Here is a 27,233-nt window from a genome sequence, read left to right on the forward strand (position 1 = left end):
ACCTGGAACTTCCACCATATTGCTAGTGTCTTCCACAGTTAAGGCTGTTGCAAAATACTTATTAAGTTTGTTTGCCATTTTCTTGTCCCCCTTTACTACCTCTCCAGTATCATTTTCCAGTGGCCCAACATCCATTCTTACCTCTCTTTTACACTTTATGTATCTGAAGAAACATTTGGTGTCCTCTTTAATATAATTGGCAAGCTTACCTTTGTATTCCATCATTTCCTTCTGAATGACATTTTTGTTGCCTTCTGTTGGTTTTTAAAAGCTTCCCAATCCTCTGACTTTCCATGATTTTTTGCTATATTTTATGCCCTCTCTTTGGCTTTTATGTTGGCTTTGACTTTTCTTCTTAGCCACAGTTGTGTCATTTTCCTTCAGAATACTTCTTCCTTTTCGGGATGTATGTGTCCTCTGCCTTCTGAATTGCTTCCAGAAATTTCAGCCATTGTTGCTCTGACGTCATCCCTGCCAGTCATCTTTTCCGATCAATCCTGGCCAACTCCTCTCTCATGCCTCTAATTCCCTTTACTCTACTATAACACTGATATATCTGACTTTAGCATCTCCTCAAACTTTAGGGTGAATTTGTTCATGTTATGATCACTTACCGCTAAGGGTATTGTTTTACCTTAAACTCTCCAATCAATTCCAGTTCATAGGACAACAACTAATCCAGAATAGCTGGTCCCCTAGTGATTGAAGCAGGTGAGTACCACACACTGCCGAAGCAAGAGATTAATGATCTCAGTGAACGCACCAGCCTGTCTTGGCATGGAATGGTAGGCATTCCTTATGTTAGTAGAACAGTATGGTGGGACCTCTGGTGCTACAGGTTATATACTAATGGCGATTGGGTGAGGTTTTCTTCAAACAAGCCTGTTTGAAGTCACCAACTATGATTTGAATGCTTGGGATGGACTATTTCTTGTTTGGAGATGGTATCATGTGGTATCGCGAGCACTTGATTATCATTGGCTGCTAGTGGTATGTAAATTGTAGTCAGGATCACAGGTGAGAACCTCTGGGTAAGTGGAACAGATGCCATTTGACCATTAGATGTTCCAAGTCGGCAGAACATTAGTTTGACAAAACCGCCTCATTGGAGCACCACCAAGAGTTTATCATGAAACACACATCTCCATCTTTTAACTTTTCTGAATCAGCAATTCAGTCCTTTCTTAAACTGAGAAACTTCGGGTCTGATCACTATCTTGCATGCCCAGGGAAAGCCTACAACAGAACAGGCTGTCATTTCTCTCTGATACAGAGAAAACCTACAATAGAACAGTCTCTCGTTTCTCTCCGATACAGAGAAAGCCTACAATAGAACAGGCTCTCATTTCTCTCTGATACAGTAATCTTGCCCTCAGGCCCTCAGTTTTGTTCACCAGTAACTGCGGATTTGCCAACAAGGGGCTGGATGGAGGAGGCCTCATCCCTCTGTGTTTCAGCCTAGCTTGTATCCCCACCCTCCCTCCTAACTCGATTTTGACCATGCTGATGAACCTTCATCCTCTTAAAGATGTTGTGCCTGTCTTTTTCCCAAGGTGGAAATGGCTAATATGATAGGGTATAATATTAAGGTGACTGGAAGAGAGTATAGGATGGATGTCAGATGTAGTTTGTTTGTCAGATGTAGATGTAGTGGTGGCTGCATGGAACACAACTGCCAAGGCTGGTGGTTGACGTCGATATATTGGAGACATTTTATAGATTCTTAGATAGGCACATGGATAAAAGAAAATTACAGAGCTATGTAGGAGGGAAGGGTTAGGTTAATCTGAGATTAGGTTAAAAGGTCGGCATAACATCATGGGCCAAAGGGCCTGTATTGTGTTGTACTCTTCTATGTCCTTTAAGAGACCCAGCAGTACCTCCTCCTTTATCTGAAAATGCTAAACCAAATGAGCATGTACTGATCCTTTTATCCTCCACATCCTTATCCTTGATAAATACTGATGTAAAGTACTCATTAAGGATCTCACCCACCTTCTCCACATGCAAGAAAAGTTCCTTCCTTTATTCTCGAGCGGTCCCACCCTCTCCCTGGTTGTCCTCTTGCTCTTGATGTATGTATAGAAAGCCTTGGTATTCTCTTTAATTCTACTTGACAAGGACTTTTATTGGCTCTCCTGGCTTTCCTAATTCCTTTCTTGAGTTCTTTACTGGCTTTATAATCCTCAAGGGCTGTGCTTGGTTCTAACTTCCTAAACCTTTTTCCTTTACCTTCCTGACTAAATTCACCCAATCAATTCTTTGACATTTCTATATACCCCCTATATGATCTAAGATCTCCTATACTCTATGCAGTTGGTCTTTAAATACTCTCCACATGCCGGGTATGGACTTGCCAAAAAACATCTGTTCCCAATTAACTAGAACATAGAACGTAGAAAACCTACAGCACAATACAGGCCCTTCGGCCAACAGAGTTGTGCCGAGCAAGTCCCTACCTTAGAAATTACTAGGCTTACCTATAGCCCTCTATTTTACTAAGCTCTATGTACCTATCTAAAGGTCTCTTAAAAGACCCTATTGTATCCGCCTGTACCACCGTTGCCGGCAGCCCATTCCACGCACTCACCACTCTCTGTAAAAAAACTTACCCCTGACATCTCCTCTGTACCTACTCCCCAGCACCTTAAACCTGTGTCCTCTTATGGCAACCATTTCAGACCTGGGAAAAAGCCTCCGACTATCCACACGATCAATGCCTCTCATCATCTTATACACCTCTATCAGGTCACCTCTGATCCTCTGTCGCTCCAAGGAAAAAATACCGAGTTCATTCAACCTATTCTCATAAGGCATGCTCCCCAATCCAGGCAACATCCTTGTAAATCTCCTCTGCACCCTTTCTATGGCTTCCACACTCCCTCTAATTCCTGCCTGTTGCTCTCATAATTTGCCCTGCTCCAGTTTAATTTCCTCCTGCAACATCCATATTAAGGCTACCTTCAAGCTTAAGAAGTTGGCTGAGGTGTAGAAGACTGAGGGGTTAGAAAAACTACACCCCCTCCCCTGGAATCTGGAAGGCACTGTTTGAAGGAGTCAGAGGTTCTCACTACATCTCAGGAGTATCTCGTCAAGCACTGTGACATAGATCACAAGATATAGGAGCAGAATTAGTTCATTTGGCCCATTGTGTCTCCTCCGCCATTTCATCATGGCTGATCCATTTTTCCTCTCTGCCCCAGTCTCTTGCCTTCTCCCCGTATCCTTTCATGCCCTGACCAATCAAGAATCTTATCAACCTCTGCCTTAAATGTACCCAGTGATTTGGCCTCCACAGCTGCCTCTGGCAGTAAATTCCACAGGTTCACCACTCTCTGGCTAAAGAAATTCCTCCTCATCTCTGTTATAAAAGGGCACTCCTCCATTCTGAGGCTGTGTCCTCTAGTCTTAGTCTCCCCCCACCATAGGAAACATCCTCTTCATACCCATTCTATCAAGGCCTTTCAACAGTCAATAGGTTTCAATGAGGTCACCCCTAATTCTTCTGAATTCTGGTGAGTATAGGCATAGACTCATCAAACACTCTTCATATGATAAGCCTATCAATCCTCGAATCATTTCTGTGAACCTCCTTCGAACCCTCACCAATGTCAGCACATCCTTTCTTAGATAAGGGGCCCGAAACTGCTCACAATACTCCAAGTAAGGTCTCACCAATGCCTTATAAAGCAACAACATTACATCTTTGCTTTTATATTCTAGTCCTCTTGAAATGAATGCCAACATCACATTTGCCTTCCTCACTGTTAACACCCAAAAAACAAGGACAAGGTTTTTCTTTTGTGTAAACTACTTTCAATGTCTTTTTTTTCTTATTTATTTTTTATTGAAGCTCATCATCAAACAAACGTTTCCATAATTGTAATTCAGATACTGTACATATATATCATATAATCATATTTGTCACAAATCTCCACATAATATTTTTCTGAGGTATGCACTTACAGAAAGGAGAGGAAAGAAAGAACAATCGAAAGAAGAAAACTATGTACAAAGTAGGGAGTGATCTTTTTTTTACAACATATTCATTGACTTGTGAGAATAAAATCAGGCCTATGAGGTGTTATGTAGTTAAACCATCTTTCCCAATATGAATCAAATTGTTCCAACTTATGATTAACAGATGCTGTTATCTTCTCCATTTTGTAAATGTCTATTGTAATTTCCATCCATGCATCTAAAGTTGGGCTCTCCTGTGATAACCATTTCCTGGTAAGGGTCTTTTTACCAGCCACCAGCAGTATATTCATTAAATATTTATCTCTTTTCAACTATTCTTGAGGTATATACCCAAAATATATGGTCTTACTCTTCCATTTCTGTAGGACCGCCGGGGGATAATCATGATCAAAGTATATTAACTTCCCATTCCAAAGCACCCTCTTCTTACCCCAGGCTCTTCGTACAATCTCCGCCTTGCTCTCGAATCGAAGGAATCTAAGTACTATTGAGCGCGGCTTACTTTCTCTGTCTCCTGGAGGCCTCGGGACGAGCACACAATGCGCCCTCTGAATTTCAATCTACATATTGGGGGAATCTCCAGCGCGTCCCGCAGCAACTTTTCTACAAACTTCATCATCGACATCCCCTCCGGGATCATTATAAATCCTGATATTTTTCTGTCGCGATCTTCCCATCTTACTTAGAATCTGTTCCATGTTTTGCACGCGATCTTCCACCTTCTCAATTCGAGTCTCTGCCATCGCTATTTTCTGATTGATGTTGGCGAGCTCTGACTTTATATCATTTAGTTGCTGTTTTATATCTTTTTGGACTTCCCTTATCTTTTCCAGAATTCTTATCATATTTGCCGCTTTGCCTAAACGAGGCCCCGGGTCAGCCCTGTCACCGCACGCACGTGTAGGAGAGCCGCTCGTCGTGCCTCTCACTTCCATAGGCTCCGCAGTGATGCTTTTTTTTTTATCTCCATTCTTGCCCCCTCATCAATTTAGATATTTTTGAAAGATCTTATATTTGATGGATTAATGGGGCAAAATATGAGATTTTCTAGAGGAGCTATTGATTTAAGCTGCCATTCTGGACGATGACATCACCGGAACCTCTCTCAACGTCCCTCTTCAATACCTGAGGGCCACCACCTTTACATTCCATAGTTCGTCTCCCTCCACGTGTGTAACAGGGAAACTGTGGGTGTGTATTAAATATATATTCCAAATGAATAAAACTCAACAATCTCCCTTTTTATGTAGATATTAAAAAAATTAAATTTGAAACAAATTTAAAGACAATTCAAATGTCCATTAGGACATGGGAATTAGTTTCCATATCATAACCATTGAAGTTAATACAATTCTTAAGTTACCAAATGCCTTCACTAAGTGCCTTTAACAGCACAAGCACTGGAGCTCCCTTCCTTGTGAGACAGTCAGCTAGTTGTTCTTTCGTAGTTGACCAAAGCACATGATGAATTTACCGTGCTTGGATAAGTTCTTTGATGCTGCTTATCTCTAGACAAAGCCTCTTCTCTGTAACTGACTTGGTGGATTTGATGGCATCAACCAAAGAGTAGTTGTCTGTTCTTCTTTGGGTCAGCATGGAAAAGCTCAGAATAGAGTGTGGCCAGGAAAACAGAATTGTTAATGCCTTCAGACATTGTAATGGTTTCACCTGCCAATGTACTCTGTACAACTCTTCAGATTTTTTTTGATTGCTGATAGAGAGGTGAAAATCTTCCCTCTTCTCCCTTTAGTACAATAAAATGCTCCCCTGAGTACCCCCATTAGGAAGATTTCCAAGTGAGGCATCACTGAAGACAATGAGCCTCAGTGAGCCATCTTTCCCAAGCTGTTGAAACTTTAAGGCTACTTTTTCTGATGGAATTGTGCGCACTGTCTTGTCTGCCTGGTGTAAAGTTTGTGCTGCGGCATTTTCTGTGCTGGATGCCAAGTTGCAGGTATCAACCATGACGTCAGGTCTGCTCTGCCCTGCCATCCATAGAATCTGATCTATATTTGATCTAAGCTGTTCCGCTTCAGCTTCACTGAGGGATGCATCCCGCTGTGTGGCATATGAGGACTCCATGCGGGTTGTCTGAAGATTCCTGATGTAGCTTTCTTGGTGCAGTTGAACTGTTCGGTCAACAGCAAGGATGTCTACCCTACATAGCAGAATGTGTCATGTTCCTCACGTCCAACGTGAAAGGCTGACTTAAGCTGAGGGAAAACTGTTGTGGTAAAGTTTTGCGAACCTTCCACATGAAGTCATCTACATGACAGGCAAGTATTCCATTCACATGATATCCTGAATCTTGCCAGTGAAAAGCAGCTGGATCCACTTGTGACATCTTTCCACCTGTTTTCAATATTATTTCCATGACCGCTTTATACCAGCAGAGTGATGCATCTGCTAGACCTTTCGTACACTTTTTGAGTTTCCAGAGTTCCTTCGCTTCAGGAGAAGGTTTAATGTAAATGTCACTGACAGCTCCATTCCCTGGAAGAATGTGGGTTTTACGTCCATGCAATGGGGTTGCCAATGCTTTCGACATAGCACTGAGAGAAGTAGTCGGAGAGACTCTGAAGCATAGGTTGGTGAGTCTTCTCAGGGTCTTCTACATTTAGTCCCTCAAAAGCTCTAGCCACCAGACGTGCTTTTGGTATAATTCCTGTTGGGATTTCTTGCAGGGTGCACGTTGTCTTTTAGCCATTGTCTCTAGTTCCTCGAACACTCCATTATTTCTCCAACTTCTGATTTCATCCTGTTTTACAGATTCAAACGACACCCCTTTAGTTACTAGGACATCTTCATCTTGATATTTCTCAGATGGTCCCGCCTGATGTATATTTGGTTCAATATGAAGCCTGTCTACACGTGACATGTCGACTGACCCTGCAGTGCCATCGACAGTGACTGGTTCTAGGTAACTCCAGTTGTACCAACTTTTGTTTCTCCCACTGGCTTTTCCTGCTCGCCCGAAGACTTCAGCTTTGTGTGAGACACCAGTGCTTTCGTGTACAAATCTCACAGTTTGTCCTGTTTTAAGACTGAAACTTCCATGTTGTCTTTGCATTTGTGATCATTTCTGTTCAGGCAAGTCCGTTGAGTTCTCAACTGCACTCTTTTCACGCTGTCTGCACCCCATGTTCAGCAACTCTGTTGGGTCCTTAGCTGCACTCTCCTCATCCCTGTCTCTGCTATATGACCGTGTGCCAGAGAAGTGCTTTTCATTTTTTGTGCCATTCTCCATGGAGTTCTGATGGTCTTCAGTTTGTGCTTTATGTAGTCTGGAATGACGTATCCTCACATATGTACCTCCATGTCTCAGGAATACCACAACTCGTGACCAATGGCGACTCCAGGACCTTTCCATTCTGTACATTCCGCTCTTTTGTAATACACTTTGCCCCCTGTGTCATATTTGCCATTTGTAGGTCAGATCTGTGCCTCAGGCTCTTCGAATTTCTCTGAACACTGCTTCAATGACTGCCTTCCTTGATGCATGCAGTGCTGAAAAATGTTTCCCATCCACTCACTCCTTGTACTGCCCGCTATAGCAGCTGGCCTGTCAACCAGTACAGAGGGAAGGTTTGGAATCTGGCCAAACTCTGGTTGATACGGGCTATAACCTTGTACGTTCTGCAAGGTTTTCTTCGCCATGAGGACTGTGTTCCAATCACAGCCATTGCTTTTCTTTACCTGCAGCATTATTTCAGTAAGCTTTTGATTGTGTTGCTCCAGAAGTCCATTACTCCAAGGACTATATACCACTGTTGTTTTTGTTTCAGTGTTCAAGTTTTTTTTAGATTATGAAGACATGCAGTCCTCTTTTATTGTCATTTAGTAATGCATGCATTAAGAAATGATACAATATTTTCTCCGGTGTGATATCACAAAACACAGGACAGACCAAGACTGAGAAAACTAACAAAACCACATAATTATAACATATAGTTACAACAGTGCAACAATACCATAACTTGATGAAGAATTCCATGAGGACAGTAAAAGTTCAAAGTCACTCAAATGTCCCACATCTCACGCAGATGGGAGAAGGAAGAAAAACTCTCCCTGCCATGCCCGACCACAGTCCGGCTCTGAGTCGTCCGAAAACTTCGAGCCTCTGATCAGCTCTCCAACACCGAGTACTGAGCACCATCCGAACGATTCAACCTCAATCTTGGTTGCCAACAGCAGGCAAAGCCGGGGATTTTGGGGCCTTCCCTCCAGAAGATTGTCGATCGCACAGTAACAGCAGCAGCGAACCAGCGTTGCAGAAATTTCTCCAGATGTTCCTCTGTGCTTTCACGTCTGTCTCCATCAAATCAGAACTGTCCACGGCCCCTATTTAACAGATATGATATCATTTTCACCGGAGGGCTGCGCGCGCACAGCACGCTGCTATCTCTCCTCCCGCCATATGACTGTTCTCTGCCATATCACTGAATTCATCATTATTAAATTTACCACCATTATCACTGAATACTTTCTGAGGTGGACCATTCACACTTATCCAGGAATGGATGAAGTTTTTTTTACTGTTTCTGCGGGTCTCTTTGTATTTACGATGCTCCCAGCACTCATCGATAATGTGGGGATTCCACACTCATAGACCCAATTCATGCAGGTCTATGGCTACTGTTTCATTGTATTCATATGCCACTGCCAGACCAACTGTAGGCTTAGGTTTGGGCTTTCCAACTTTTGGCACGTCTCACAGCTGTCAATTATCTGCTTTGGAATGAAAAAATGATCTGCATCTTGTTGCCTGAACTGCTGAGCAGTTTCTGAAGTCTTATCAATTGAAGTGTGTCCAATATGCTCGTGAGGTGTGAGCAATACTTCGCATTTCTCATCTATGGTCATGTGGTCATAGCAGAGACTTGGATGTCTCAGGGGCAGGAATGTCTGCTGAGTGTGGTGGGTAAATTGATGCAAAGTATTCTTAGAGGTGCTATATATAATTATCTGGATAGACAGGGTCTGATTAGGAACAGTCAACATGGATTTGTGCGCTGAAGGTCATGTTTGACAAATCTTATTGAATTTTTTGAAGAGGTTACTAGGAATGTTGACGAGGGTAAAGTGGTGGATGTTGTCTATATGGACTTCAGTAAAGCCTTTGACAAGGTCCCACATGGAAGGTTAGTTAGGAAGGTTCAATCGTTAGGTATTAATATTGAAGTAGTAAAATGGATTCAGCAGTGGCTGGATGGGAGATGCCAGAGAGTGGTGGTGGAAAACTTTGTCAGATTGGAGGCCGGTGACTAGTGGTGTGCCTCAGGGATCTGTACTGGGTCCAGTGTTATTTGTCATATACATTAATGATCTGGATGATGGGGTGGTAAATTAGATTAGTAAGTATGCAGATGATACTAAGATAGGTGGAGTTGTGGATAATGAAGTAGGTTTTCAAAGCTTGCAGAGAGATTTAGGCCAGTTAGAAGAGTGGGCTGAAAGATGGCAAATGGAGTTTAATGCTGATAAATGTGAGGTGCTACATTTCAGTAGGACTAATCAAAATAGGACATACATGGTAAATGGTATGCCATTGAAGAATGCAGTAGAACAGAAGGATCTAGGAATAATGGTGCATAGTTCCCTGAAGGTGGAATCCCATGTGGATAGGGTGGTGAAGAAAGCTTTTGGTATTCTGGCCTTTATAAATCAGAGCATTGAGTATAGGAGTTGGGATGTAATGTTGAAATTGTACAAGGCATTGGTGAGACCACATTTGGAGTATTGTGTACAGTTTTGGTCACCAAATTATAGGAAAGATGTCAACAAAATAGAGAGAGTACAGAGAAGATTTACTAGAATGTTACCTGGGTTTCATCACCTAAGTTACAGAGAAAGGTTGAACAAGTTGGGTCTTTATTCTTTGGAACGTATAAAGTTGAGGGGGGACTTGATAGAGGTATTTAAAATTATGAGGGGGATAGATAGAGTTGACGTGGTTAGGCTTTTTCCATTGAGAGTGGGGGAGATTCAAACAAGAGGACATGAGTTGAGAGTTAAAGGGCAAAAGTTTAGGGGTAACATGAGGGGGAACTTCTTTACTCAGAGAGTGGTGGCTGTGTGGAACGAGCTTCCAGCAGAAGTGGTTGAGGCAGGTTAGATGTTGCCATTAAATGTTAAAGCCATATGGACAGGAAAGGAATGGAGAGTTACGGGCTGAGTACGGGTCAGTGGGACTAGGTGAGATTAAGAGTTCGGCATGGACTAGACGGGCCTAGGTGGCCTGTTTCCGTGCTGTAATTGTTATATGGTTATATGGTGTGCTGGGCTTTAAATGTTTAAAAAAGGACAGGAAGGGGGCAATAACTCTACTGGGTCTTTTTTATAGACTCCTCCCCGCCCCCAATAGTAACAGACACATGGAGGAGCAGATACGGAGGCAGATTCTGGAACAGTGCAATAAGAAAAGGGTTGTTGTGATGGATGAATTTAACTTTCCTAATATTGACTGGCATCTCCTTAAAGCAAGGCATTTAGATGGGGTGGAGTTTGTTAGCTGTGTTTAGGAAGGTTTTCTAATGCAATATGTAGATAAGCCAACAAGAGGAGAGGCTGTACTTGATCTGGTATTGGGAAATGAACCTGGTCAGCTGTTAGGTCTCTCGGTGGGAGAGTATTTTGGAGGTAGTGATCACAACTCTATCTCCTTTATCATAGTGCTGGAGAGGGATAGGAGCAGACATTTTTGGAAAATATTTACAGTAATTGGGGTGGGGGGAAATATGATGCTATCAGGCAGCATAAATTGGGAGCAGATGTTCTCAGGGAAATGCATGGCAGAAATGTGGCAAATGTTCAGAGAATATTTGCATGGCGTTCTGCATAGGTATGTTCCATTGAGACAGGGAAAGGATGGTAGGGTAAAAGAACCATGGTGTATAAAGGATGTAGAAAATCCAGTTAAGAAAAGAAAAGCTTATGAAAGGTTCAAGAAACTAGGTACAGTTAGAGCTGTAAAAAATTACAAGGGTGCCAGGAAGGAGCTCAAGAATGAAATTAGGAGAGCTAGAATGGGCCATGAGAAGGCTTTAGAAAGCAGGATTAAGGAAAAACCCAAGGCATTCTACATGTATGTGAAGAGCAAGGGAATGAGCCATGTGAGAATTGGACCAATTAGGTGTGATAGTGGAAACGTGCATGGAACTGGAGGAGGTAGCAGAGTTACTTAATGAATACTTTGCTTCAGTATTCACCAGGGAAAAAGACCTTGGCAATTGTGGGGATGACTTACAGCAGACTGCAAGGTCTGAGCATATAGGAATAAAGAAAGAAGATGTGCTGGAACTGTTGAAAGGTATTAAGACCATAAGACATAGGGGCAGAATTAGGCCATCTGGCCCACTGAGTCTGCTGCGCCATTCAATCATGACTGACCTTTTTTTAAAAATCTCCTCCTCAACCCCAATTCCTGACCTTCTCCCCATAACCTTTGATGCCATGTCCAATCAAGAACCTATCAACCTCTGCCTTAAATACACCCAACAACCTGGCCTCCACAGCTGTATGTGGCAACAAATTCCACAAATTCACCAACCCTTGGCTGAGAAATTTCTCTGCATCTCTGTTTTGAAAAAGCGCCTTTCTATCCTGATGCTGTGCCCTCTTGTCCTAGACTCCCCCACCATGGGAAACATGCTTTCCACATCTACTCTGTTTAGTCCTTTCAACATTTGAAAGGTTTCAATGAGATCCCCCCCTCCATCCTTCTGAATTCCAGCGAGTACAGACCCAGAGCCATCAAACATTCCTCGTATGATAACCCTTTCATTCCCGGACTCTCTCCAATGCCAGCACATCTTTTCTAAGATAAGGGGCCCAAAACTGTTCACAATACTCGTGGTGAGACCTCACCAGTGCCTTATAAAGCCTCAGCATCTTATCCTTGCTCTTGTAATCTAGACCTCTTGAAGTGAATGCTAACATGACATTTATCTCCCTCACCACAGGCTCAACCCATGAGTTAACCTTCAGGGTGTTCTGCACAAGGACTCTCAAGTCCCTCTGCATCTCAGATTCCTGGATTTTCTGCCTGTTTAGAAAATAGTCTCCATGTTTATTTCTACTACCAAAGTGCATGACCATACATTTTCCAACATTATATTTCATTTGCTGCTTTCTTGCCCATTCTCCCAATCTTTCTAAGTCCTTCTGCATCCTACGTGTTTCCTCAACATTCGCTGCCGCTCCTCCAATCTTCGTATCATCTGCAAACTTAGCAACAAAGCCATCTATTCCATCATCTAAATCATTTATATACAGCATAAAAAGAAGCGGTCCCAACATCAACCCCTGCAGAACACCACTAGTCACTGGCAGCCAACCAGAAAAGGATCCTTTTATTCCCAATCGCTGCTTCCTAACAATCAGCAAATGCTCTAACCATGTTAGTAACTTTCCTGTAATACCATGGGCTCTTAACTTGGTAAGCAGCCTCATGTGTGGCACCTTGTTTCCCTTCTAATGATATTTTTAGTTGATCTTTGTAGGTTTTTAAAAACTCCTCAATCCTCCATCTTCCCACTAATTTTTGCTTTGTTGTATGCCTTTTCTTTTGCTTTTACAATAGCTTTGACTTCCCTTGTCAGCCATGGTTGTACTATTTTACCATTTGAGTATTTCTTCATTTTTGGAATACACATGTCCTGCACCTTCCTCATTTTTCCCAGAAACTCACACCATTGCTGCTCTGCTGACGTCCCTGCCAGCAGCTCCTTCCAATTTACTTTGGCCAATTCCTCTCTCAAACCACTGTAATTTACCTTACTACACTGAAATACTGCTGCATCAGACTTTACTTTCTCCCTATCAAATTTCAAGTTGAACTCAATCATATTGTGATCACTGGTTCCTAAGATTCCTTTTACCTAATCGCCTCCGGTTCATTACATAACACCCAATCCAGTATAGCTGATCCCCTAGTAGGCTCAACGACAAACTGATCTAAAACACTGACTCTTAGAATTCAACAAATTCTCTCTTGAGATCCATTACCAACCTGATATCCCCAGTTGAATTGCATGTTAAAATTTCCCATGACTACCATAACATTGCACTTTTGACTTGCCTTTTCTATTTCCTGTTGTAATTTGTAGTCCACCTCCCAGCCACTGTTGGGAGGCCTGTATATAACTGCCATCAGGGTCCTTTTATCCTTGCAGTTTCTTAACTCAACCCACAAGGGTTCAACATCATCTGATCCTATGTCACATCTTTCTACTGATTTGATGCCATTCTTTACCAGTAGAGCGACACCGGCCCCTTTGCCTACCTTCTTATCCCTGCAATATAATGTGTAACCTTGGACATTCAGTTCCCAACTACAACCATCTTTCAGCCATGATTCAGTTATGGCCACAACATCATACCTGGCAATCTGTAATATTGCAACAAGATCATTCACCTTATTTTTTATACTACACGCATTTAGATACAACACCTTGAGTACTGTATTTGCTAACCTTTCTGACTGCATCCCTAATGATTTGATACTCAGCCTATTGGCTGCAACTAAGTCCCATCACCTGCCTGCCCTTCCTGACAGTCTGACTGCACGCTATCTTCACCTTTTTACCATCCGTCCTACCTGAGTCCACTCCGGTTCCCACCCCCTGCCAAGTTAGTTTAAACCCTCCCCAACAGCTCTAACAAACCTGCCCGCAGGAATATCGGTCCTGCTTGGGTTCAGATGCAACCCGTCACTTTTGAACAAGTCATACCTCCCCCAGAAGAGATCCCAATGATCCAAGAACCTGAAGCCCTGCCCCCTGCACCAGCTTCTCAGCCACATTTTATCTGCCAAATTATCCTGTTTCTACCCTCACTGGCATGTGGCACAGGCAGCAATCCAGAAATTACTACCCTGGAGGTCCTGCTGCTCAGCTTTCTACTTAGCTCTCTGAATTCTCTTTTTAGGACCTGATTGCTTTTCCTTCCTATGTCATTGGTACCAATATGTAGCAAGTACCAATATGTAGCAAGACATCTAGCTGCTCTCCCTCCCTCTCGAAAATGTTATGGACATGATATGAGACGTCCCTGACCCTGGAACCTGGGAGGCAACTTACCATCTGGGTGTCCTGTTCACACCCACAGAATCTCCTGTCTGTCCCCCTCACTACTGAGTCCCCTGTCACTACTGCTCCCTTCTCTCTTTTTCCCCTCTGCACCACAGACCCATGGTCAGTGCCTGTAACCCAGTTGCTGTGACATTTTCCTGGGAGGTCATCCCCCACAAAATATCCAAAACGGTATCCTTGTTTTTGAGGGGAATAGCCACAGGGGTGCTCTGCTCTAACTGCCTATTTTCATTTCTCCTGACTTGTGTCCTGCAACTTCGGGGTGACGACCTCCCTGTAACTTTGATCAGTTATTTCATTGCTCTCCCATACAAGCTGGGGGTCATCCAGGTGCTGCTCCAGATCCCTAACATGGTCTTCAAGGAGCTGCAGCTGGCTGCAGCACGCAGATGTAGTTTTCCGGGAGACTGTGGGTCTCCCAGTTCTCCAATACAAAGAGCACACCACAGCCATTTAAATATTACAGTAAGGGGGGGGGGGAACCAAAAAGGAAACCTTAACAGACTCTTTGCACAGAGCTGATGCCTCTTTCTAGCTGAAGCCTGTCACTTTTACTCTCGTCACTGGCCTACTCCCGACAATGGCCGCTCCGCTAATCCCTCCTGTACTTTTATTTAGTTCGTAGAGCTCTGTTGATGCCGCTGATAGGCTACATACAATGGACAAACGCTCTCAATGCTCCCATTTTAAATAACCGTTGCCAGCCTGCAAGAAATCCCTCTTGGTAGAGCTCTGTTGATGCCACTGATAGGCCGCGTACAGTGGACAAATGCTCTCGAAGCTCTCTTTTTAAGTAACTGCCGCTGACCTGCGAGAAATCTCTCTTGGTAGTCTGATAAGTCACCGGCATCGGACGAGATATACTCCAGGCTACTGTGGGAGGCGAGGGAGGAGATTGCTGAGGCTCTGGCGATCTTTGCATCATCAGTGGGGGCGGGAGAAATACCAGAGGATTGGAGAGTTGCAAACATTGTTCCCTTGTTCAAGAAAGAGAGTAGAGATAACTGGGGAAATTATAGACTAATGAGTCTCTCTTCATTGGTGGGCAAGTTGTTGAAGATCCTGAGAGGCAGGATTTATGAGCATTTAGAGAGATATAATCTGATTAGTATATTCATCATGGCTTTGTCATGGGCAGGTCGTGCCTTATGAACCCGATTGAATTTTTTGAAGATGTAACAAAACACATTGATGAAGGTAGAGCAGTGGATGTAGTGTCTGTGGATTTCAGTAAGGCATTTGATAAGGTTCCCCATGCAAGGCTCATTCAGAAAGTAATGAGGCATGGGATCCAAGGAGACATTGCCTTGTGGATCCAGAATAGACTTACCCACAGAAGACAAAGGGTGGTTGTAGATGGTTCGTATTCTACATGGAGGTCGGTGACCGGTGGTGTTCCTCAGGGATCTGTTCTGGGACCCCTTGTCTTTGTGATTTTTATAAATGACCTGGATGAGGAAGTAGAAGGGTGGGTTAGTGTGCTGATGATGGAAAGGTTGGGAGTGCTGTGGATAGTCTGGAGGGTTGGCAGGGATTACAGTGTGACATTGATGGGATGGGCTGAGAAGTGGCAGATCGAGTTCAACCCAGATAAGTATGGAATGGTTCATTTCGGTAGGTCAAATTTAAAGACACAATATATTAATGGCAAGACTCTTGGCAGTGTGGTGGATCAGCAAGATCTTGGGGTCCATCTCAATAGGAGACTCAAAGCTGCTGCACAGGTTGGCAGTGTTGTTAAGAAGGTGTTTGATGTGTTGGCCTTCAGCAACGATGGAATTGAGTTCAAGGTCCATGAGGTAATGTTACAGCTATATAAGACCTTGGTTAGATCCTACTTGGAGTACTATGTTTATTTCTGGTCACCTCACTACAGGGAGAATGTGGATACTATAGAGAGAGTGCAGAGGAGATTTACAAGGATGTTGCCTGGATTGGAGAGCATGCCTTATGAGAATAGGTTGAGTGAACTCGGCCTTTTCTCTTTGGAGCGACGGAGGATGTGAGGTGACCTGATAGAGGTGTATAAGATGATGGGAGGCATTGATTGTGTGGATAGTCAGAGGCTTTCTCGCAGGGCTGAAATGGCTAACACAAAGCGGCATAGTTTTAAGGTGCTTGTTAGTAGGTACAAGGGGGATGTGAGAGGTTAAGTTTTTCGCACAGTGTGGTGGGTGCACAGAATGCATTGCCATCAAAGTGGTAAAGGTGGATACACCCCTCCCCCTCCAACTTTCAAATCCCTTACTCACTCTTCCTTCAGTTAGTCCTGACGAAGGGTCTCGGCCTGAAATGTCGACTGTACCTCTTCCTAGAGATGCTGCCTGGCCTGCTGCGTTCACCAGCAACTTTGGTGTGTGTTGCTTGAATTTCCAGCATCTGCAGAATTCCTGTTGTTTGAGGTGGATACAATAGAGTCTTTTAAGAGGTTTTTCCGATAGGTACATGGAACTTAGAAAAATAGAGGGCAATGCGGTAGGGAAATTCTTGGCAGTTTCTAGAGTAGGTTACTTAGTCGCACAATATTGTGGGCCAAAAGGCCTGTAATGTGCTGTAGATTTCTATGTTTCTGTGTTCTATGTTTTGTGTGACAGTTGGTACTTCATTCCACCATTGATTTTTCTGTAACTATCTTTATCTAGAATGTTCACACAGTCATGTCCAGATCTGGTGAGTTGAAACATCGTTGCTTGGTCATTCTCTGTACCTAGTACTGCTCCTACTTTCTTTAAGGAAGATTTACTCAAGAGTAATGGAATGTTCACTGGTACCAGCTTTGTTCCAATGTAACATTTTGTCTGCCCTATTTTTGCGGGAATTTTCATTTTTTTGTGGAATGTACAATATTTCCATCTCCAAATTTGAATGCTTTGTACTAGGTTTATCTGTGTTCACCATTTTCTGCACTTCATTCTGGTTTCATTCACTTACATAGCTTTGAAGCCATTTTTCTCCACACATTGTGCATATGCACAGCATATCAGTGACAGCAGATCCTAAGAGATTCTATTAAAAAAAATCTCTGCCTCAGATATCTCTTAATTTGTAAGTGCTTCCTTTTCAGACAGTGTGATATAGGACTTTTCCACATCCTCACATTCTTCAATTAGCCTAACTTGTTTGGTTTTGTGCAGACAATTTTTTTTCCCAGTGGTAAATACTTTGACATACCACACATTTTGATCTTCTACTCTACTTGTGTATTAGATTTGTGCCAGGTACCATTACCCTTGTCTGATCCCTCTGGGATCTGTGCTTGCTATACTCTTGTCTCTGCTGAGTGAAGTGTGCTGTTTCCTGACTCAAACTAATTTTCTGACTGTTGTCTTCGCGGCCTTTTCTCCAAAAATTCTCTTCACTGCTGATTTCATAGATGCAAATGCTACGTTCTGTTCAGCAGTTAACGTTAGCTGTTTCTCCTTTGTGTCTAGACACGCAGTATACAACAATTTAAAAGTTGATATAGCGTCAGGAAGTATTTATGCATGAGACTGTACTTTAGTTCAAAATCAATAATACAATCAGCCATAGTTTTTAGAATTGTCTCTATAAATTATGTCAAAGTCTGAACATGCCCTCATAAATTTGATTCTTTTCTTTCTTAAAGTCGTGTATTTATTAGCATATTTGTACAGTCATCTGTGTTAAAGTCTACCAGCGATATTCCCATTGCGTCTGTCTTGCTCTTCCCAAAAGCAACAATGCAACAGTCAAGGCTCGCTTTGTCTTCTCCAGTTCCGTAAATCGAGTCCGTATTCCAATTTCGCAAGGCTTGCTGTCATCAAATGCTGGCAGGGTCCTATAATTGGAAACCATCCTCTTCTATCACTGTTGACGTCCAAACAACAAGGACACATTTTTCTTTTCTTTAAACAACTTTACTTGAGATGTCACTCTGCAATATCTGTGGATTTTCCCTTGTTTGTCCTTGTTCCACCCTGCTTGTTACTTCCTCAAAGAACTCTAACAGATTTGTTAGGCAAGATTTCCCTTCACAGAAACCATGCTGACTTTGACTTATTTTATCATTAGTCTCCAAGTACTCCAAAACTTCACCATTAATAATAGACTCCAACACTTTCCCAACCACTGAGGTTAGGCTAACTGGCCTATAATTTCCTTTCTTTTGCCTTCTTCCCTTCTTAAAGAGAAGAGTGACATTTGCAATTTTCCAGTCCTCTGGGACCATGCCAGAAAGAAGTGATTCTTGAAAGATCATAACCAATACATCTGCTATCTCTTTTACATCCTCTTTCAGAACCCTGGGATGTAGTCCATCCAGTCCAGGTGACTTATCCACCTTAAGACCTTTCAGTTTGCCTAGCACTCTTTCCTTTGTAATAGCAATGGCATTCACTCCTGCTCCCTGACACTCACGGACACCTGGCACACTGCTAGTGTCTTCCACAGTGTAGACCAATGCAAAGTACTTATTAAGTTCACACACCATCTCTTTGTCCCCCATTACTTCCTCATCACCAGCATCATTTTCCAGTGGTCCAGTATCAACTCTCACCTCCCTTTTACTCTTTATATAACTGAAAAGTCTTTAGTATCCTGCTTTATATTGTTAGCTAGTTTGCCCTCATATTTCATCGTTTCCCTTCTTTTGGCTTTTTTTAGTTGCCTTTTGCTAGATTTAAAAAATGTTCCAATCATCCAACTTCCCACTCACTTTTGCTACCTGATGTGCCCTTTCCTTGGCTTTTATGCAGTCCTTAACTTTCCTTGCCAACCACGATTGCTTACACTTGCTATCTCAGAGCAACAGCTTCTGTGGGACATATCTATCCTGCGCCTTGTGGACTATTCCCAGAAACTTCAGCCACCTCTGCTCTGCCGTCAACCTTGCCAGTATCCTTCTCCAATCCATCTGGGCAAGTTACTCTCTCATGCCTCTGTAATTCCCTTTATTCCATTGTGATACATGCGACTTGCGCTCCTCCTAGTTCAAATTACAGTATGAATTCCATCATATTCTGATCACTGTGTCCTAAGGGTTCCTTTACCTTAAGCTCCCTGATAAAATCTGGATTATTACACAACACCCAATCTAAGATGGCCTCTTCCCCGAGTCGGCTCAAGCACAAGCTGCTCTAAAAAGCCATCTCATAGGCATTCTAAAAATTCACTCTCGCAATCTGACACCACTGATTTTCCCAATCCCCTTGTGTATTGAAGTCCCCCATTGCAATTGTGACATTACCCTTATTATATGCCCTTTCCAGTTCCCTTTGCAATCTCAACCCCACATCTTGACTACTATTTGAAAGCTTATATATGATTCCCTTAACAGTCAGGCAAGATTTTCCCTTGAGAAAACTATGCTGACTACTGCCTATTTTTGTCATGTACCTCCAAGTACCCAGAAATCACATCCTTAACAATCGACTCCAACATCTTCCCAACCACTGAGATCAGACTAAGTGGCCGATAATTTCCTCCTTTCTGCCTCTGTCCCTTCTTGAGGAGTGGAGTGACATTTGTATTGTTCCAATCCTCTGGAACAATGCCAGAATCAATTGATTTTTGAAAGATAATTACTACCCTCTCCACAATTTCTTCAGCTACCTCTTTCCATCTTGTCCAGGTGACTTATCTACCTTCAGTCCTTTCAGTTTCCCAAGAACCTTCTCCCAAGTAGTGGTAATTTCACACACTTCTCCCCTCTGACACTCTAGAACTTCTGGCCCAGTTCTACAGTGAAGACTAATGGAAAATACATTAAGTTTGTCCGTCAATTCCTTGTACCCCATTACTACCTCTCTAGCATCATTTTCCAGTGATCTTATCTGCACTCACGCCTCTCTTTCACACTTTATATATCTGAAGAAACGTTTGGTATCCTCTTTAATATCATTGGCCAGCTTACTATTATATTCCATCTTCACCTTCTGAGTGACTTTTTAGTTACCTTCTATTGGGTTTTAAAAGCTTCCCAATAATCTAACTTCCCACTAATTTTAGCATTATTATATGTTCTCTCTTTGGCTTTTATGTTGACTTTGACTTCTGTTGTTAGACAGAGTTGTGTCATCTCGCCTTTAGAATACTTCTTCCTCTTTGGAATGTATATATCCTGTGCCTTCTGAATTGCTTCCTGAAATTCCAGTCATTGCTGCTCTGCCGTCATCCCTGCCAGTGACTTTTCCAATCAATTCTAGCCAGCTCCCCTCTCATGCCTCCAATTCCCTTTACTCCACTAATACTGATACATCTGACTTTAGTTTCTCTTTCTCAAATTTCAGGGTGAATTCTATCATATTATGATCACTGCCTCCCAAGGGTTCCTTTACCTTAAGTCCCTCTAATAAATTCCGGTCTATTGCACAACACCCCTGACTATTCTAACTTTGCCCTTTTAGCATACATTTTCTATCTCACATTGTAATTTGTAGACCACATCCTTCCTACACTTTGGGGGTCTGTATATAACTCCCATTAGGTTCTTTTTACCTTCGCAGTTCCTTAGCTCTACCCACAATGATTCAACACCTTCCGACCCTATGTCACCTTTTCCTTATGATTTGATTTCACTTTTTTACCGACAGAGCCACGCCACCCCCTCTGCCTTCCTGTCTGTTCTTTGATACAATGCGTATCCTTGGATGTTAAGCTCCCAGCTGTAATCTTCTTATAGCCTCAATTCAGTGATGCCACAACGTCATACATGCTGATCATACGTGCTAATCCATAACTGTGCTGCAAGTTCATCTACCTCATTCCGTATACTGTGCACATTCAAATATAACACCTTCAATCTTGTATTCACCCTTTTCAAATTTGTCTGCCGTTTACATTGCAACTCATCCTATTGGCTGAAATTTTGTCCTCTCATTAGCCTCTCCTTGCTAGCTGTTTCATTACACACTGCCTCTGTTTGTAAATCAACTACCTCATGCTCAGCAATAACACTCCGGTTCCCATTCCCCTGCCAAATCATTTTTAACCCTCCCTAACAACTCTTGCAAACTTGACCATAAGGATATTTGTCCCCCTCGCGTTCAGGTATAAATACTCCTTTTGTGCAGGTCATACCTTCCCTAGAAGAGATCCTAATGAACTGTAAATCTGAACCCCTGCCCCTTGCACCAGTTCCTCAGCCACGCAGTCACCTGCCATATCTTTCTATTCTTATCCTCACTGGCGTGTGTCAACAGTATCTAAAGTTGATTCGAAGTCAGTCAACCAAGTGGTGCCGGTAAATGGGATTAATATAGACGGGGTATTGGTACAGATGGGGATTTGAGGGCTGGCATGGCCACACTGGACCGATTGGCTTGTTGCCGTGCTTGTTCCCAGTTGGTTGGACCATGAAAACCAAAGCAACTTTAGGAGGGAAATAAAGGACGGGGCATATCAAAAGATTACTACTCTAGCGTGATGGTGTTGACAGAGCTTTACTCTGTATCTGACCCCGGGAGTGTGTGATGGGATGATGTGGAGAGAGATTCACTCTGTATCTGACCCCGGGAGTGTGTGATGGGATGATGTGGAGGGAGATTCACTCTGCGTCTGACCCAGGGTGTGTGTGATGGGACGGTGTGGAGAGAGCTTCACTCTGTCTGACCCCAGGAGTGTGTGATGGGACAGTGTGGAGGGAGCTTCACTGTGTGTCTGACCCCGGGAGTGTGTGATGGGACGGTGTGGAGAGAGCTTCACTCTGTCTGACCCCAGGAGTGTGTGACGGGACAGTGTGGAGAGAGCTTCACTCTGTCTGACCCCAGGAGTGTGTGATGGGACGGTGTGGAGAGAGCTTCACTCTGTCTGACCCCAGGAGTGTGTGATGGGACGGTGTGGAGGGAGCTTCACTCTGTCTGACCCCAGGAGTGTGTGACGGGACAGTGTGGAGGGAGCTTCACTTTGTGTCTGACCCAGGGTGTGTGTGATGGGACAGTGCAGAGGGAGCTCGGTGTCTGACCTGTTGTTTTGGTGACAGGCTGGAATATGATGCTTACCGCACAGACCTGGAGGAGCTGAACCTGGGTCCTCGGGACCCCGTCACCCTACCAAAGATCGACCTGGCTCAGCAGCTGTACGTGGTGCACAAGGAGAAGTATGAGCGGTTACGCAGTGACGTCACTATCAAGCTGAAATTCCTGGAGGAAAACAAGGTGCCGAGTGGCTGTAGTGGGTGCAGGCTCTTTTAGCCTGACATGTGGGATGAGTGGAAATAATCTGGGTCAGAACGTGGATGGGTGGGTTAGTATGGTTTCAGAAGATACAAGGATTTGTGGTGGTGTTGTAGATTGCGTAGAAATTTGGCAAAGAATACAGTGGGATATACAGTAGATCAATTGCAGATGGGGAAATGACAGATGGAGTTTTACCCAGCGAAATCTGACATGTTGGTAAGTCAAATGTAAAGAGACAATACACTGTCGAGGGCAAGATCCTTAACAGTGTTGATGAGCAGAGGGACCTTAGGGTCCAAGTTCATGCCTCCCGGAAAGTGGCTGCACAGGCGGTTAAGAAGGCATGTGGCAGGCTTGCCTTCATTAGTCAAGGCATTGAGTTCAAAAGTTGGGAAGTTAGGCTGCAGCTTTATAAAACTCTAGTTAGATTGCATCTGGAGTAGTACACAGTTCTGGCTACCCCATTATCGGAAGGATGTTGAGGCTTCAAAGAGGGTGCAGAAGATCTACCAGGATGTCTTCTGGATTAGAGAGCATGTGCTAAATATTGAGCGCCTGAGGTCTGTACATCACTGCACAGGCAGGTAAGATCAGTAAGTCTCCCCGTGGGCACGGATGACAATAAGACCAAAAACATAGCAGAATTAGGCCATTCAGCCATCCAGTCTGTTCCACCATTCCATCATGGCTGATCCCATACACCTGCCTTCTTGCCATGTCCTTTGATGCCCTGACTAGTCAGGAAGTGATCAACTTCTGCCTTAAATATACCCAAGGACTTGGCCTTCTCCGCAGTCTGAGGCACAGCATTCCACAGATTCACTGCTCTCTGGCAAAAAAAAATTCATCCTTACCTCTGTTCTAAAGGGTCGCCCCTCAGTTTTCAGGCTGTGCCCTCTGCTTCTGGATACCACCACCATAGGAAACATTCTCTCCACATTGACCCTAATGCATTTTGGTAAAAGGAACAATAGTACGATTATTATCTAAATGGTGAGAAAATTCAAACATCAGAGGTGTAGAGGGACTTAGGAGTCCTTGTGCAAGACTCCCAGCAGATTAATTTACAGGTTGAGTCTATGGTAAAGAAGGCAAATACAATGTTGGAATTTATTTCAAGGGAAGTAGAATATAAAAGTAAGGAGATAACGCTGAGCCTTTATAAGACACTAATCAGGCCACACTTGGAGTATTTTCAACAGTTTTGGGCCCCTTATCTCAGAAAGGATGTGTTGTCGTTGGAGAGAGTCCAGAGGGGGTTCACAAGGATGATTCCAGGAATGAAGGGGGTTAACATATGACAAGCATTTGGCAGCTCTGGAATTGAGAAGACTGCGTGGAGATCTCATTGAAACCTACCAAAAGTACTAGATAAGGTGGATGTGGAGAGGATGTTTCCTATTGTGGAGGGTATCCAGAACTAGAGGGCACAGCCTCAAAATTGAGGGGCAACCTTTTAGAACAGAGGTAAGGAGGATTTTTTTTAGACAGAGTAGTGAATCTATGGATGCTCTACCACAGACTGCAGTGGAGGCCAAGTCCGTGGGTATATTTAAGGCGGAAGTTGATCGTTTCCTGATAGGTCAGGGCATCAAAGGATGTTGGAAGAAGGTAGGTGTATAGGGTTGAGTGGGATCCGGGATCAGCCTTGATGGAGTAGTGGAGAAGACTTGATGGGCTGAATGGCCTAATTCTGCTCCTATGTCTTATGGTCTAAGACCTGCTGCGTTCGCATTGCTTCCTCAGCACTACTTATCCCTCCACCTGTCTTCGAATTATCCGCAAGCTTTGCCACAAAGCCATTAGTTCCATTATCTAAATCATTGACAAGCAATGTAAAAAGTAGCGGTCCCAATACTGGCCCCTAAGGAACACCTCTAGTCACTGGCAGCCAACCAGAAAAGTCCCCTTTTATTCCCATTTGCTGGCTCCTACCTGTCAGCCATTCCTCTATCCATGACAGTATCTTTCCTGTAGCACCATTTTATCTAGTTAAAGCAACCTCATGTGGCACCTTATCAAACGTCTTCTGAAAGTCCAAGTCAATGACATCCACTGCCTCTCCATTTTCCACCCTGCTTGTCACTTCCTCAAAGAATTCTAATAGATTTGTCAGGCAAGATTTACCTTCACAGACACCATGCTGCTTTTGACTTGATAAGTTCGTGGCCCAAGTTAGGAGGAGTCAATTTTAGAAAACCTAGCACATTTATTTTTCCTACATTTACACACTTAGTCCGGTGGTCGTGGAGCATACGGATCCCTTCTTTGTAGAAGTCGGCGTCTTGGACCTCCAGAACTGGTCCACAGCAGGGCTGATTGATAAGTTTGTGGCCTAAGGTAGAAGGAGATGAGTTATTAACTTCAAACTTTCTACGTTTTCACTCAGAGTTGAACTGCACGTGCATGTAACGAGAGCTGTATAACTCATCTCCTTCTACTTTAGGCCACAAACTTATCAATCACCCCTGTGTGGACCACCTGGAGGTCCAAGAAGCTCTCGTTACATGCACATGCAGTGATGCAGAAAGTTTGAAGTTTATTACTCATCTCTTTCTACGCTCGGCCACAAACTTATCAATCACCCCTGCTGTGGACCACTTCTACAAAGAAGGGATCCGTATGAACCACAACCGCTGGACTAAGTGTGTACTAAGGAGGTGACGATGTTGAAAAATAAATGTGCTAGGTTTTCTGAAATCGACTCCTTCTACCCTAGGCCACGAACTTATCAATCACCCCTTGTATTTTCTCATTAGTCTCCAAGACCCCGAAACCTCATCCTTAATAATAAACCCCAACACTTTCCCAACCACTGAGGTTCGGCAAACTAGACTGTAGTTTTCTTTCTTTTGCCTTCCTCTCTTAAAAGATTGGAGTGACACTTGCAATTTTCTAGTCCTCCAGAACCATGCCAGGATCAAGTGATTCTTGGAAGATCATGACCAATGCATCCGTTCTCTCTTCAGCAACCTCCCTCAGTCCATCTGGCCCAGGTGACTTATCCACCTTAAGACCTTTGAGTTTGCCGAGCACCTTTCCCTTTGTAATAGCAATGGCACTCACTGCTGCTCCCTGACACTCACAGACCTCTGGCACACTGTTGGTGTCAGCCAGAGTGAAGGCAGGGTACTCATTAAGGCATTGGCAGCAGCGCAAGGCAGTGAGTTCTTTCTCCTTGTGTGGGCTTTTTTCTTAAAAACAGTAGCCAGTGTGCAGGCGCGAGAAGCATTAAAGGCATTGGCAGGTGGAGCACCACCAAACACGGTGAGTTCTTTCTCCTTGTGTGGGCGTTTTTTATTTCATAACCATAAAAGAGAGTTGGCGTCGAGCGGAGCTGCCATCGTTGAGTGGGTGCCAGAGTCAGAGTGGGAACTTAGAGGCTTTGACTTAAGAGGCTTCGACAAGCTGAGGCTGACACCAAAGAAACAGTTAAGAAGGTTAGGTTTTTCCTTTAGTTATTGCTAATTTGGTCTTGGTTGCCCATAGTACAGTGCAGGCAGGATGGCAGATATGGCAGTGGAATGCTCCTCCTGTAGGATGTGGGAATTCATGGAACCTGATGACTTTACCTGCTGGATTTGGATGAACTAAGGATCATTTGGGAGACAGAGCAATTGATAGACAAGACTTTTGAGCAGGTGGTTACACCCAGAGTGCAGAATTCAGGGAGTGAACACTGAGAAAGGTAAAGGGAGAAAGAAGTCAATGCAGGGTCCCCTTGTGGCCATTCCCTTCAGCAACAGGTATACCCCTTTGGATACTGCTGAGGGGGATGACCTATCTGGGCAAGGCAGCAGCAGCAGCCAGACCAATAGCATTGTGGTCGGCTCTGAGCCTCAGAAAGGTAGGGAGAAGTCCAGTGGAGCCATAGTCATAGGGGACTCTATAGTTAGGGGTCAAGTAGGAGATTCTCCAGCAGCAAAAGAGACACCAGGATAGTGTGTTGCCTTCTGGATGCCAGAGTTAGGCTGTCTGAGCGTTTATTCTTGAAGGGGAGGGTGAGCAGCCGGAGGTCGTGGTACATGTTGGTACCAGTGACATAGGCTGGAGAAGGTAGAGGTCCTGTGCACAGTAGGTTCAGGGAGTTGGGAAGGGGGCTGAAGGGCAGGACCTCCAAGGTGGTAACCTCCGGATTACTCCCAGTGCCATGAGCAGGGAAGGTCAGAACAGGAAGATGGTGCAGATGAACGAGTGGCTGAGGAGATGGTGCAGGGGGCAGGGTTTCAAGTTCTTGGATCATTGGAACCTTTTCTGGGGAAGGGGTGACCTGTACAAATGGGATGGGTTGCACCTGAACTGGAGGGAACCAATATCTTGGGAGGAAGGTTTGCTAAGGCTATTGGGGAGAGTTTAAACTAGATTTGCAGGGGGTGGGAACTGAAGTGAAGAGGCAGAGGATGGGGCAGTTGGCTCACAAGTAGTGACAGCTTGTAGAGAGTTCGTGAGGAAGGATGGACAGATGATAGAGCAAAGATAGCTTGAGATGTGTCTATTTTAATGCAAGGAGTAACATAAGCAAGATGGGTGAATTTAGAGCGTGGATCAGTATGTAGAACTATGATATTGTGGCCATTACAGAGATTTGGATGTCTCGGGCAGAAATGGCTGCAGAATGTGCCGGGCTTTAGATGTTTCAGAAAGGACAGGGAGGGAGGCAAAAGAGGTGGGGGAGTGGCATTACTAATCAGGGATAGTATCACTGTTCCAGAAAAGGAGGAAGTCATAGGGATTGTCTACTGTGTCGGTGTCGGTGGAAGTCGGAAACAGGAAAGGGGCAATAACTCTACTGGGTGCTTTTTATGGACCCCCAGTAGTAACAAGGATGTCGAGGAGAAGATAGGGAGGCAGATTCTGGAATGGTGCAGTAATAATAAGGTTGTTGTGATGGGTGATTTTAACTTTCCTAATATGAATTGGTATCTCCTTAGACCAAGGGATTTAGATGGGGTGGAGTTTGTTCGGTGTGTTCAGGAAGATTTCCTGACAGAATATGTAGATAAGCCAACAACAGGAGAGGCTGTAC

The 27,233-nt window shown here is 43.8% G+C and overlaps 1 protein-coding gene across 5 annotated transcripts in view; it reads left to right on the forward strand.

The window, feature by feature from the left end:
• LOC134349855 (arfaptin-2-like) overlaps positions 1–27,233 on the forward strand; it is a 139,280-nt gene that overhangs the window by 99,817 nt on the left and 12,230 nt on the right. For all 5 annotated transcript variants that reach the window (XM_063054808.1, XM_063054809.1, XM_063054811.1 and 2 more), the window contains exon 7: positions 22,012–22,186. In XM_063054808.1, the coding sequence (XP_062910878.1) occupies positions 22,012–22,186 (175 nt within the window). The remainder of the gene's footprint in view (positions 1–22,011; positions 22,187–27,233) is intronic.

Source organism: Mobula hypostoma, chromosome 7 (assembly GCF_963921235.1).
Source record: "Mobula hypostoma chromosome 7, sMobHyp1.1, whole genome shotgun sequence".
Classification (NCBI taxonomy): Eukaryota; Metazoa; Chordata; class Chondrichthyes; order Myliobatiformes; family Myliobatidae; genus Mobula; species Mobula hypostoma.